Source organism: Diabrotica undecimpunctata, chromosome 7 (assembly GCF_040954645.1).
Source record: "Diabrotica undecimpunctata isolate CICGRU chromosome 7, icDiaUnde3, whole genome shotgun sequence".
Taxonomy (NCBI): Eukaryota; Metazoa; Arthropoda; class Insecta; order Coleoptera; family Chrysomelidae; genus Diabrotica; species Diabrotica undecimpunctata.
The window spans coordinates 23,165,610-23,181,234 of record NC_092809.1 but is presented as its reverse complement, the minus strand read 5'-3'; the positions used below and the strand labels follow the sequence as shown (position 1 = coordinate 23,181,234).

Here is a 15,625-nt window from a genome sequence, read left to right as displayed (position 1 = left end):
TATATATATATATATATATATATATATATATAAAATATATATATATACATATATATATATATATATATATATATATATATATATATATAGAATATATATATATATATATATATATATATATATATATATATATATATATATATATATATATATAAACTAGTGTGAGAGACATCAGATTTTTCGGTCAAAAAATAAATCCCTCCCACTAGTTTACTTATTTTACTTATTAGACCGTCGAGAAGAAAATAGATGGATAATATAATTGCTTCGTAGAAGGTTGAATATTTCTTCAATATCAAAACACGACTGTACTTTACTCTTTGTAACAGTTACTACATCGTAGTTTATGTAGAGAATTCTGCTCTATACGCATAGTGTCCCCAACTTATTGAACTGTCAATTAATACACCATCCCTAATGTGCACAACGAGCAGTTTTATTTCGAATTCAGGGTCTTTGATTTTTGACATCCGGTTTTGCTAGGTATGGGCTAATTTTATGAGTCTCCTTGCTTTTGGTACGTATCTCAGTCCTAACCTGGCCTTTAGTAACGCACATAATTTTTTGTACTGGTAATTTCCCTTCTTTAGAGATATTTGATCAATTCTTTTCTGACTTGATGATTTTGTCTTTATTTACCACATTTTCCACACCCAAATTTATGTTTTCCAGAACAGTATGCTGCCATGTATCTAGTGGGATTAGTTTTAATTGAGACTTTAAGAAAAGTGTGTGTAGCCAAAAAAAGTCTCTTCGCCATTTTGAATGTACACATCTGACTCTTTTTGTGGTCCCGGAAATGTCAGATTTTAGATAATTATACAAACTATATGCAGCCATTTTTAACTAACTTTCACTGGAGTGTGGTTAAGGGTTGGTACGCTGTTGAGGCTCTAAATGGCGATGTAAAAGTGGATTTACCTTTTTATTCGCGTCAAATATTGTAGTATATTGTTATTTAAAATAAGAATCAGCATAAAATACTTCACATCTAAGAAAGCAACACCAACACAAACAAAAATCAGAGTTGAAGGAATAATTACAATATCCACGGATTACTTATACAATAAAGAATATCAGAGGAGATTGGTGAGATTGAAATACTAGAAAACGATAACATCGAGGAAAGCTGGAAAACAAAAACAAAACTCCATGGTTTAGAAAGGAAGTGAAGACAAAATGTAAAGAAAAGAATAAAGTCTTTTTACAATACAAAACAGAACAAACACAACAGGCATACAATCCCTGTAAACAACTCAGAAACACATAAAAATTAAGCATGGGCAAAGTTTAGAAAAACAGATGGAACACGACATCTACGGAACACAAAAAGAAAAATAGAGAATGGTCAAAGGACAAAAAAAGAGATGAACGGACTAATAAAAACAAAACACATTCAGAAGAAAACATGGGCAGACTATTTTCGATCCCTATTTGCTAAACGAGACGATAATGAATCACCAATACCAGAAGTGAAGACAAATGAAGAAATAAATTTGAGAAAGAAGAGGTAAAGAAGGCCTTAAGAACATTAAAAAATAGAAAATTACCAGGAGAGGACAGAATACCGAATAAACTCCTAATTTACAGAAGACCACATCTCACCAAAAAACTATTAAAGCTAATCCAAAGGATAATAGAACAAAACAGATTACCACAAGAATGAAGATCAATTATTATTCTTATATCGCTCTACAAAAAGGGAAACAAATCGGACCCAAAAAATTGAAGAGGAATTAATTTATGAAATACAACACTAAAATGAGCAACCAGTGATAACAAATAATAAATTGAATGAAACTACAACACTAGCCGAACAACAACAATGTTTAAAGTCGGAAATATCATGCACCGATGCTATATTTATAATAAAGCAACTGCAAGAGAAATCATTAGAATACAACAAATCGGCGTATCGTAAAAAATACGGGACAGATCTAGAAGTACAGATATATGACGGAGGTGAAAGGTAGAGCACCTCAAGGACTGGGTACGATTTATAAGAAATAGTAGTAGAAGAAGAAGAAATAGTTAAACAGAACGATCATATAAGCCGAACGACAACAAATAGAGTATTGAGAGGGACGAGAGACGGTTCCCCAATAGAAAGACGATCAGTGGGAAGACCACGAAAACTATACAACGACAACTTACTGGAGACACAATGAAAAACAGACAGAGTCATGTCTAAAAATATTTGGTAGAATATTACACACTTTAAAATAATTCAAATTAATTACTATATTGTTTACATTAATCAATGAAATGTTTTATATATAACTCATACTTTCAACTATCACATACATAAATTTAATTTTAACTATGAAAAACAAAATACTATTTACAGTACAACTAAATTTATTGTTTAATATAATCCTGAGGGAAAATCTGTTAATTTTCCAGAACTTCTGCAGTCGCTGCCTATAACTTCCCTACTGCGATTAAAATAGTGATGTGTCTCAAATGTTTGACCAGAATAAAGACCAGCGTTGCTAAATCCCCGATCTAAAAGAAAACTTGAAGAATTACTTGGTTTCCTTTCTTGAATCCGAGGAAAATAATATAATACTTCGTTTTCTTCTCCGTATGAGGGTAAAAACATTCTGTGCTTTTCTTCCGAATAAGATCCCAATTTCGGCTTCATGTCTTTATCCCGATTTATGTATACATTTGATATGCTTTTATTAGTAGAGGTTACGAGTATGTTTTCTGAATCACTTTTTGATCTTGAGGCAATGGTTTTTACTTTATTTAATACGACACCATTTGGAATATCTATACTACTGTCAACTCTATCTAAGCTCATGCATTTATTGGGTAAGTTTAGTTTTTTGTTTTTTTGTAAATTTCTTTTGTATTCTTCAGGAGGAATGTGAAATTGATATTTTTCAGAATACATATTTCTTTTAACGGTGGGTGTTGGATTTGGTAGTTGTCTAAAAGATTCTGATCGCTTTACTGTTACCTTAGAACTTTTGTTGTGTACTACATTGTTTATGGGCGTTGATGCTATGGGAATTGGTTCGGTCTTCTTCTCGTATAGAGCAGGGCAATACTTAGACACATCTACCACAGAAAATGAACTGTCTGTTGTTACACTTTCTGTTTCAAAAAATAATTCCTTTGTATTATAATCATAGTCAGCAGTGGGCAAAAATAAATGTATTAGACTTCTGGATTTTCTTGGAGGTTCCGGTTGTAAATTTGATGGAATTATTTCGTAATCACTCGTAAGTGCGTAATCGTCAATATCCAAATGAATTTTCAATTTTCCTGCTATTTGAGATTCTTCCACACGTTTTCTTTCATTATTAAGTTTTAGATTTTCCCTGTTATAATCTTGAGTTTCTTCGTTACTGATTATATCCTGAAGTTCCTGTATTACATCTTCTATAGTAGTTTCTTCTTCAGAGTCATTACTTGCTGGTTCTTCTGGGGCTGTATATATCTCGTATACCGTAGAAGTGGGTTGAATTTCGGCTTCTGGACTGGGAGTTCTCTCGGAAGATGATATACCTTCATCTTCAGGTGTAGATTCTGTAAAATTGGTAGGTATCAATCGAAAATATATTATTTATAAACAAACAAAAAAAAAATAAAGTATCAATTATGCTATTTCATATTAGTATATTTTAATATTTATTAACATATCAGTAAAAATACATTCCCTGGTATAAAACAAAAATTAAAAATGCCCTTCTATACGAGCAGTAGTAAAATATACTTAGAAATATTCTAGAATAATTTTTATAACACTATTTGTATTTGCCGACGCAGCCACCGATCACAATTTACTGGCAACTAGAATCAACCTAAAATTAAAGACAATCAAAAAGCCTTCCATTACAAAGAAATACGATAGACAAAAACTAAAAGAAGAAGAATTTAAACATCACTTTGAGCAGACAATGAACGAAAAAATTCGAGACAACATCACACAAGTATACAATGTACCAACAGTCGACGAAAGATGGGATAACATAAAGACTGGTATCATCGATACAGCAACGCAAAGTGGAACTGTCACCCATTATAAAAAGCAAGCGTGGATGAAAGATGGAATAATCGAAATGATGGACAAAAGAAGACAGCTTAAAAATAGAAATAACTCAGAGTATAAACGAAAGCATAATCTGATTCGAAGAAAAATCAGGGAAGCCAAAGAGTTATGGATGCGAGCAAAATGTGAGGAACTAGAAGAATTGCAACGAAAACATGACGAATTTAACACACATAAGAAAATAAAAGAAGTTACAGTACACAAAAGAAATACACCCATAACATTAACGAATAATGAAGGTCATGCACTATCCCTAGAAGACGAAGTAATGGAGGAATGGGAAAACTACATTAAAGCATTATTTAAGGATGATCGAGGATCACTACCTAACTTAAGTGCAAATACAGGACCATCAATATTAAAAGCTGAAGTGGAAAAAGCCATACACCAAGCCAAAAACAACAAAGCCAGTGGACCAGATCAAATATACACCGAATGGCTAAAATTACTCTCAAATGACAATATAAAAGAACTCACTGTACTTTTCAATCAAATATATGATACCAGTGAAATTCCATCGGACTGGTTAAAATCGATCTTTATTCCTCTACCTAAGAAACCACACTTTAGAAATGTAGCGATTGTAGACTCATTAGTTTAATGAGCCATGCCGTTAAAATACTGTTGCATATTCTTCTAAATCGAATTAACAACAAGTGCGAAGAAATAATTAGTCAAGAGCAGTTCGGATTCCGGAGATGCCTTGGAACTAGAGAAGCACTATTTTCTATGCAAACACTCCTTCAACGATGTTGGGAGGTAAGAAAACCCGTATATATGTGCTTCATTGATTTTGAAAAGGCATTTGATCGCGTTCAGCATACCAGACTAATTACCGCCTTGCAGAGTATCCAACTAGATGAGAAAGACATCAAACTTATTGCCAAACTTTACTGGAACCAAACAGCCATTATTAATACCAACAACAGAGAATCAAAGCCAATCAGTATTGAACGAGGCGTAAGACAGGGCTGTATACTGTCTCCCACCCTCTTTAACGTGTATTCTGAGAATCTATTTAGGGAAGCTTTAAAAGATCAAAAAGGAATTATCATAGGAGGAAAAACAATACACGGTACGCCGACGATACTGTGATTCTAGCTGAAAACATCGACGATCTGCAGGAGCTAATTAATAGAGTTGACATGGAATGCACAAATTGGGGACTGTCGATAAATATCGATAAAACTAAATACATGGTGACCAGTAAAGTGGATATCGGCGCAACCCAACTGATATTAAACCAACAACCGCTGCAGAGAGTTCAGAGATTCAAATACCTTGGATGTTGGATTACCCAAAATCTGGATCCATCCTTCCAAATTCGATGTAGAATTGAACAGGCAAGAAACTCATTTCAAAAATTCAAGCCTCTATTATCCACTAACTCATTAAATTTGGAAATCCGTGAAAAGTTTACAAGATGTTAAACGCCGATATCATGAATAAAATCGAGGCGTTTGAGATGTGGTTGTATCGAAGGATACTAAAAATTCCATGGACTAGCAGAACCTGAAACGAAGAAGTTCTTCGAAGAATGGGACATCAACGAACTCTATTAAATATTATTAAGAGGCGTAAACTAGAATATCTTGGACATATAATCAGAGGACCAAGATATGAGTTCCTTCGTCTAATTCTCAACGGTAAAATCGAAGGAAAGAAATGGATAGGACGGAAGAAACTCTCTTGGTTGAGGAATTTGCGGCAGTGGACAGGTTTGACAGCGGACCAATTGCTACACGTAGCGCAAGACCGAGATCAGTATATCAATATTATAAGCATGGTAGTCGCCGACGTTCCGTAGGGATATGGCACTCTAAGAAGAAGATTTGTATTTGGCCTACGTGTCATTACGAAAGATAATAGAAAAAGATATATATAAAAAAAAGATAAAAGACGGGGTTGACATGAAATGACGCTAATTATATTATTGAATATTGGCAATGACACACGACATAGCTTATATTACAGTCATTCGGGGTAACTTTGATCCACAGGGTCTAACTTTGCACCATTTACTTTTTTTTATATTAGAGTACGTTATAAGTAGTACTCTTGCTGTTAAAACTCTTTAATTTGGATAAATTACAATAGATGTCTCTGTCACTGACATTTCCGTTTAGTTTGAAGGCGTCTGATATGTTATGTTGTGTCAATCTTGAGTTTTTATGGTCTGTAAAGTGCTATGTTGTAAACAATAATTCAAAGTGATTACTTATAGCGATTCTGTTGAAACAGTAAGTATGCCGGGTATTTTAATTATTTTATTAATGATTTAGGATCACTTTCCTGCTTCTCAGAGTTTCAAATTTTATTTAAATAACCCGGAATTGCAGCAAATACTGGCCAGCCTGATAATTTATATGATTTCAGGCTAATTTTGCACCACATTAAAACTGGTTCAAAGTTACCCTGACGATTTAAAATTGCGGGAAAATTTATTTATTGAATTTAATTTTATAATTTTGTATTTCAGGATTTCCCGAAATGCCGAGAAAACAGATACACAGTCTACTTACTGGGGTCCGTCGGTATGGTTTTTAAAAGTTGATATACAGAGCAACACCTACAAACAGTACAAACTAGAACAGGTTAAAAGTGGAATGCTGAGTGAAAGGCAGGCCTTAAAACAATACGATATCCCACGTAATACAATTCGATATAAATTAAAACGAAATCATTCAAAAAACGTAGGAAGACCTACAGTATTTTCTCAAGAAGAAAAGTCGATAGCCAAGCATGTTATTTCTTTAAGTGATAGTGCAATTCCAATATCTTTGTTTGATATAAGATGCATTGCACAAAGTTACCTAATTTTTTTTCCAGTTTTTTATAGCGTTCTCCGCCTTCCGGTTCCCAGTTTCCAGCTACGTCGGTCATTCCATTCGCCAGGCTGAAGGTTTCTTTCCGACATTGCCTTCTGAATGCCGCCCAGCCAGGATTGTTTTGGCCTTCCTCTCTTCCTTCTTTTCCTTGGCGTCCATTTTAAAATTTGGTTTCTTTCATTCTTTTCACATGACCATACCAGTTGTCTCCTTTGAATTTCGTCAATGATGGTTGACTTGACTCCCATTATATTTCTGATATGGTCATTTTGTATTCTATTAAGCCTTAATTTTCTAGCTGATCTTCTCCAGAAGTCCATTTCCAATGCAAGTAGGCGTCGCTCGAGGGATTTAGTAAGTTGCCATGTTTCGCATCCATAGAGCACTATACTTTTAAAGATGGAGTTAAAGAGGAGATGCTTTCTTTAATTTGATAGTTCTTTTGACCATAGCATCGGGTTTAGGCATCCTATCACCCTTTTTCCTTTCACGATTCTTAATTTCCCTAAATCCCTAAATTTTTAAGGGAGAAAAGTATCACAGTTTAAGGAAAATTTACCAGGCTGGGATTGGAGCCAATTATTTTTGGAGAGAAACCGCATAGAACTTGCTCAACGGTTTCAAACGAATATTTCGAGAAGGAGGGCTCAAGTAAATGAAGAAATAATAAGTAAGTCTTTTTGATAACTTGGAGATGGAAATTTTTGATGTCGCAGACAACAATATTTACAATTACGATGAAACAGGGTTCCATGACATTCCAACAAAAAGAAAACTTTTATTCAGAAGAGGGTGCAGGAATTTAGAGAGAATCATAAGAGAGAGAGATAGAGAGAGGGAGTTTTTACCTCCATATGTAATAATGAAAGGTAGTCTGAAGTGGTCGGATTGACTTTTTGGTGCATCTAATGGTACGAAGTTGATCACCTCAAAATCGGACTGGATTGAAAATTATCTATTTGATGACTCGTTTGAGATACATTTTCTACCGTACGCCAACAAAAACAAAGGTAGAAAGATCTCGATAGGCGACAACATGTTAGCATATATTTCAATAAAGACATTAACACTTGCAAGGGAACATAATGTTCGTTTAATATTTTTCCTTCTAAACTCTACCCACTTACTGCAACCGCTGGATGTGGGGTATTTTGTCAGTCTTAAAACATATTGGCGCCAAATTTTAACCCAGTGGAGAGCGACTTCTTCTTCTTCTCGTGCCACTCCTAGCGGAGATTGGAAATAATCATGGCCACTGCGACTTTGTTAGCAGCGCGCCTAAAAAGTTCAATCGAACTACACCCGAACCATTCACGTAGATTACGAAGCCACGATATTTTTCTTCTTCCCACACTTCTTTTGCCCTTAATTTTGCCCTGCATGATATTTCTTAAAAGTTCGTACTTTTCACCTCACAATGTGCCCCAAGTATTCCATCTTTCTAGTTTTTATCTCATTTAGAATTTCGCATCTTTTGTCTAAAGTTTGGAGTACTTGCGTGTTAGTGACGCGGTCCATCCATGATATTCTGAGAATGCGCCTATAGCACCACATCTCGAAAGCTTCGATGTTTTTTGTGGTCAACTGTTTTAGTGTCCAAGCCTCTACTCCATACAACAGGGTAGAAAAGACATAACACCGCAGCATTCGTATTCGTAACTTTATATTGATATCACGATTGCAAAAGAGTTTGCGGAGAGCGACTAAGGGAGGAAAAAAGACAGTATCTATGCCAAAATCAGTATTTTGCCAACTTCTCAAAGCAACCCTACACCTCGGAAAGAACACTGCAGCTCGTAATCTCAAAAAGGAGTCTGACAGAAACAAGGCATTGCTAAAACTTCCCTTGTATGCTAGACCAATGGGTGAAATAAATAAACATATTGGAAAAGAATTTAAATTATACGTAGAAAAAATTTGTGAAAATGACTTGCAAAACGTTACGAGGGCAAAAAAAATATGTCTTCTAATAACTGCTGGTAAAAGTGTTTCAGTCAAAGAAGTAAACCAGTATTATCAAAACATGAGTTCAACTACTAGCAATACTAGAAAATCTACACCAAGAGGTGGACGGAACCCACAAGATGTAACAAAACCACGAGGTGGACTAAAAACACGATGTGGACCAAAACCATGAGGTGGATCAAAAACACGAGGTGGTCATAGATTGCAAGGATCTATTACGACCAACAGAACTGTTGATGAAGCAGAATACATACCTGCAGTTGAGAACAATGTGCAAGAAAATGAAGACGTTGACAAGGTAAATCAAGAACAGATGCTGAATTATGGAGATCTGCACGGTCAGCAAATTTTGGAAGAAACCAATATGACTGAAATTATAGCCGAGGACTCAATTGGCTACAATTTCGACATTGACAATATGCCATTAGATATTGTACTGGCAGAAAGGACAGAACAGGATCAAATCGTCAGTAATGAAGATGAACACATAGTAAGTAGAATGAAGGAAAATACAGTTAAAAATTGAAGTGAAGTAAACAAGGAACGCAAGACAGAACAGAAACTGGAAAATCAGCAGAAAAGGACGTCGCATTCCCCTCAATCATTTTTCTTGGGTGAAATTCAAAGCAAGAAGGATCTGACAGAAGCTATTAATTTTAAAAATCAAGAAATATCTTCTGGATTGTGTTATTTTTGTACTTTCAATGTTTCTATGCATTCATTAGGTATACAATGTAAGAAGTGCATAAGAATATTTACTTTAAGGTGCATTGAAAATAACAAACTTCACATATCAAATTCCAATATGTTTATTTGTGCGACTTGTTTAAAAAAACTGTGATTCACCTATCGAGTGAACAATTTAATATTTATGTTGGAAAACTAACCAAGAATCTTTATTTACAATTAGTTTTAGAGTTTAGTTTTAGTTTTTCAAATCAGTGTAAAAATAAAACAAGGAAATATTTAAAAAGTGACTGTAACACATTCTTTTAAAATGGAAAAAATTAGCTTATTAACTATAACAGTGAACAGAAACAGTATTCCTGTTATGCACTTATCAAACTGAAGTTTCAACATTTATTAATTGTTTATTAAAATATTTATAGAGTTTTAAGGATAGGTATGGAATATTTAAGAAAACATATTAGAGTTAAGAAAACAGCACCCCGACTGTCGCTAATTATCACTTCATTAAATACTTTAACAAAATATTGTCAACAAACCTTATTTATTAAAAATATTGTTATGATATTTTTGTAAGGATATATTGTTATAGATACCTGGATTCTTTGATGATCTACATGAAGGGTCTACGGATTGAGAGGATTTTAAAGATTGTACTTCTTCTCGAAGTTCACTACATTTGTCTCTCAAACATTGATCCATTGAAATTAAAATACCCTTTTCTTCTTGTAAAACCTTAAACAAAAAATTTACTTAGAAATGTTTTCAGGATGATTAACTATCATATTTTCTCAAAAAGGTAATTTATAATAAAAAGATATGTTATTACTTTTTTGATAATATAAATATTCAATAATATTTGTGGAACTACTGAGTGTTCTGAGGTAAGTAGAAAGTAGCTCAAGTTTTCTGTGCATGCTTTCATATCTCGTACCATTAGTTTGAGATTACCTTGTATTGGTTATTAGTAGAGAGCGGAATATATGCAAAATATATATATGTAGATGCATATATTGCATATCTTTGCTTATTTTAACTTATTAAATACTTAACTATCACAATTATTATAATTAAAGCTATTCCAATTTGACTTGTGTAGATTGTTATCCTTGGCTCGTGTGGCTCATATAACAAACTTTACTTTTAGCAGAATCAACAACATTCATTCATTATGTGGCAAATTTGCTGGTTTAATTGTTACCTTTGCCTCCCTTGTGTAATAAATCTCACACTTGTCAGAAATCAACAACTTTCATTTCTTAAAAAAAACTAGTTGTAAATTGTTGTCTCTTTATCATCATTTGATATGCAACCCTTTTTGGATCTGGGCCTGTTTAAGGTTACTAAGGTATATCTTCTTCTTTACATACAATTTGCTTTTACTTTTTTATATATCTTGCTCAAGATTTATCCTTCAGAATGAGCCAAATGTCCAGGTTTTAGATCCATATGTAAATAACTGGTCATATTAAGGTTTTATATAATTGGCACTTAGCTTTTTCTTGTAATATTACCTGCTCTTAGTTGTTTAATTAAGCCATGGTAGCTTTGATTGGCTATGAATATTCTTCTTGCCTTTCTTCGCCAATGTTAATATTGCATGTAACTAGCGATCCTAAGTATATAAAGTTTTTCATAATTTTAATGTTATACGTCAAATATAGCTCAGTATATTGATATAATAAAACTTCAAGCTTATCAGCTTGATTCAAAAATTGTTTTCGTCCCCAAAATCACATTAATTGGTTCCGAAATTTACACCCTACATCATTTATATTTAATACTAAAATTAGATAATCAAACTGGTTTTCCTCATATACTTTCAACTGTACATAAAAATATAGCGACTTAAGGGTTGTTACTCTCGAAGGTGCTTTTTAAAAAGGCCCTTTTAAAGGTAGAACTAACAGAGTAACAGCAGTTTATTTAATTAAATTGCAACTGGCTGTAAAATACAAATTTACAGTATCTATAAGAAATTAATTGATGACGACCTGTCTGCAGTATGTGTCGAAACTGCTGATGGGTTGGACTATTGAACTGCAATATCGCTGACAATCGGGGTTAATTTATCGTAATTAGCGCGTATTCAATTTTATATGTATTACCCATGAACACCAAAAAATGTAAACAGATCAGTCAAAACCAAAGAATCTGTGCAGACTTTCTTCCGTATCCCATAGGCATCTATGCCATATGTGAAGTCTAGATTTGAAACCTTTCAACGGTTTGCCAAAAACTTGCCCAATGTCGATGCTCTTGGCAAAAGGTTACAATGTGCAAGATATTGACCGAAATTTATGGTTACTAACTATTTCGGATCCAATAATAGTACCAATCAAGTGTGCAAGAAAAGACGTCACTCCACAAATAATCAAATTCAATTTTAGGATTAATTCCCGAATGTAGCGCATTCATCTGCAGTACCAGAGTTCACACAAGAGATAAAATCAAGAAATATCTAAATATCACCTAAAAAACAGATGCTGTGACCCTATGAGAGAAGACGATCTAATGCCCAACAAGAATCTGGAGGAAAGCAGAGACATTAAAGGTCAAAGCAATAGCATTGGCTTTTTATTAATAAGGGGAGCTGTTAATATGACAAAATAATAACCTTAAACTAGCTGAAATTCACCGACTTTACATTTCATCATTCAGTTCCCGCAGAAACCGCTGACTTGTAGAAAACCCTTGGAGAGGCCAACAGCCCTGGAACAGCAACTCTGCGTTTTATAGGCAAGTTATAAATTAGCATCTTAGACGACGAAAACCACTCTTAGCTGTTACTTCGACACAGTGAGTTTTGTAATTTTAAATAATTCAATACCATACTATTTTAATTATAACAAATAAAGTTCTAACGTTTATTGTGGTGTCTGGAAGAAAATAATTAATGAACAATCTAGATTTCGTCCCTTAAAATGGACAACCGAGAATTTAGAAGATATAAAAACAAACATTAAAAATGCCTTCTGTAGGAACCAAAAATGTATTGCAATTAATTTTGATCTGCACAAAGCACTTGATATGTCTTGGTATCACAAGATAATATCAACATTGGAATAATGGGGCTATAAAGAAATAATACTTGCTTTTTTAAAAAGTTTCTTCTAAATAGAAATTTCAAGGTGAAAATAGAGGGCCTTCTATCGTATCGTATGTGGAATATCAAAAAATGCCACACCTCAAGGCTCGGTAATCAGCCCGACGCTTTTCTTTATAGCTATTATTAATTTAATCAAATCAATGAATAAACACATTCAAGCAAGATTGTAGCGCATGATATTATCATATATTAAAAGGAAAACAATATATAGAGTATGGACAAATTACTATAAGATCAACTCGATAAATTTATACCATGGTCTAAAAGGAGTGGTTTTCCACTTTCTTCATCTAAAACTCGCTGCATCATATGCCCAAAGAAACCAAAGAAGATAAAGGAAATACCTACTTTAAAACTTGGGGATCAGACAAATGAATAATTAAAAACAATTGAATATCTACGTTTAATGTCACAAAAGACTAAATCTCTTGAAACGTCTTTCTGGTGAGAACTGCAAAGCGGGCGGTAGACTATACTCACAATATTTAAGAATCTGATCGGCTCCAAGATCGATTATGGATACCTTGCTGACTCGTCTGTTTCAACAACAACTCTAAAAGTTTTAGACGCCATTTAAAATAACGCTCTTAGATTGATATGAATTAAACCTTGAAATCCCCGAAATAGCAAATGGTATAAAAAAACAGGCGAAAGTACTCGGTTATAGTTGCCTTAGACATAGACATCTGATGATGATTTAAAAGAACTATTCTTAAAGTGCGGTGCCAGAATGTTTATTCAATATTTGAAAGCAATAAACAATTTTTACAAAATTTAAATGTACTATTCTATGGATTTATTATTTTTCTTTTTTTGCTAATAGTCCTACAGGCTGATGCGAGTTTGTAAATAATAAAAAAAAAACAGTAAACTAAAAATTATAGTGATTGTATCAAACGGACAAGATTAAAAACGTTGATATTAAATTTGCGTATCAGTTCTCTTTATTAATTATTTTTTGACTTAATTGCTATTATTTTTAATTATTATTGCTTTATTTAAATGATATTATTAAATAATTTATCTAGCTCAGCAGATTTGTTCTTACTTTCTATGTTAAGTAAATATTTTCATCAAATAACAACACATATAAATACAGTTATCCATAAACTTATTAGCAAACAGTATCTACTTAATCAAATAATATACAAAAGTATGGTATTATAAAAGGGTAAAGAGCTCTAAATATATGTAGATAAATACACTGTACCTGAATTTTCTGTTCCAAATCGGCTAGCCTATCGCGTAGATTATCATTTTCTTTTTCTGCACTTTCTGTACGAATTGTAAGGTTTTCAATATCGACGAAGTGCTTTTCAAATATATCCATTTCATCAAAAAGAGTTTCACATGCGTTAACATTCACACCAATATTCTAAAAAACATAAAAGTTTTAGCTTTGAGCCAAAGATTTAAAAAAATATAGAAAAAAGATATACAGGGTGAGTCATAACTATTGGGACATAGACTAAGGACAGGTTATTTGGACCAAAATATGGCTATTGGGCCAAATATGCCTTAATAAAATGTTGCTGAGAAAAAAGATACAGGGTGTTAAAGTTAATTTTTGTTTTTTGCTAATAGTTTCCCTATATATTTATAAATTGCTATCAAAATTGGCACAGAGGCATAATCTTAGACAAGAAATAGTATTTTATTTACAATTTTACGAATTGTCATAGAGGGCGCCACGTGGATCATTCCTAATGATCAAATTGAGTCTAAACTTTTTCTGATGAAACTTTTTAGTAATTTTTAAAGTAAAAAAGTGAAGTAAATTAGTAAACTTGGTACTCTTTTTAAACATGATAATTTCAACCGTTTTCGATAAAAACGCAGTCGAACTGCTTAGAGTCTTAAAAAAGGATTTCAAATATTATTTCATTTATGAAAAGTATGCTTTGGACTGTCAGATAATTGTTGTTGGTAAATGTCATTTGTTTAGAGTAAATTATTTTTGATGTGACAGTGTAGTGTAATGTTGCATTTTTTAAAAGTAATCATTACTTTTTTTGTTTGAAATGCCTAGTCACAATCATTTTACTAATGAAGAAATGCGAGATATGATTTGCGTATACGCACAAGAAAATTTTTGCGGTCGCTCGGCAGCCAGAAGGTATGGAATGTTATACGCAAGCAGAAAGCAACCAAATCACAAAACTTTTGCAAGATTATATCGTAGTTTAGGTGAAACTGGGTCATTTCACACTAAAAATCGGGGTGGTCGGCCGAAACAAATCACACCTAATCAAGAAGATGAACTTTTGGTTCGAGTAGATGAAAATCCTGAAATAAGTTCACGACATCTATCAGCAGCAACAGGAGTAAGTCAGTCGTCTATTGTTAAAATTCTAAAAAAGAGAACCTCCATCCTTATCACTTCACTCCTGTTCAAAATTTACTTCCAACAGATCTTCCACGACGGTTACAGTTTTGCCAACGTATTCTGAATAAACATCGCAATGACAGACACTTTATTAAGAATAACATGTTCACCGACGAAGCAACTTTTACCAGACGAGGGGTTTTTAATTGGCGAAATAGTCATTATTGGGAAGAAGAAAACCCGCATGCTATTAAAGCTAGACATTTTCAGCATGAGTTTAAATTGAATATTTGGTGTGGCATTATGGGCGACCAACTACTAGGGCCTTATGTTCTTCCTCCGAATTTAAATGGAGATTCTTATTTATTCTTTTTGGAAAATACTCTTAGTGATATTTTAGATAATCTGTCACTGGATGTAAGAAAAAAAATGTAGTTTATGCAGGATGGAGCGCCACCTCATTTTTCATTAGCTGTTAGAAATCATCTTAATGACGTATTTCCTCAACGATGGATTGGCAGAGGCAGTGATTTTCAATGGCCACCAAGAAGTCCTGAGTACAACCCGCTAGATTTTTATTTTTGGGGACATATGACGTCTTTAGTTTATGCCAATGAAATTAATACACGAGACGAACTTTGGAGATACAT

The 15,625-nt window shown here is 33.3% G+C and overlaps 1 protein-coding gene across 1 annotated transcript in view; it reads right to left on the bottom strand.

Annotated features, from left to right (window-relative positions):
- Window positions 1-217: 217 nt before the first annotated feature.
- mwh (multiple wing hairs) overlaps window positions 218-15,625 on the bottom strand; it is a 182,178-nt gene continuing 166,770 nt past the window's right edge. Inside the window, exons 6-8 of the mRNA XM_072536856.1 lie at window positions 13,860-14,024; window positions 10,137-10,275; window positions 218-3,537 (exon numbers count right to left, since the gene is read on the bottom strand). Of these exons, the coding sequence (XP_072392957.1) occupies window positions 2,366-3,537; window positions 10,137-10,275; window positions 13,860-14,024 (1,476 nt within the window). The 3' untranslated portion in view covers window positions 218-2,365. The remainder of the gene's footprint in view (window positions 3,538-10,136; window positions 10,276-13,859; window positions 14,025-15,625) is intronic.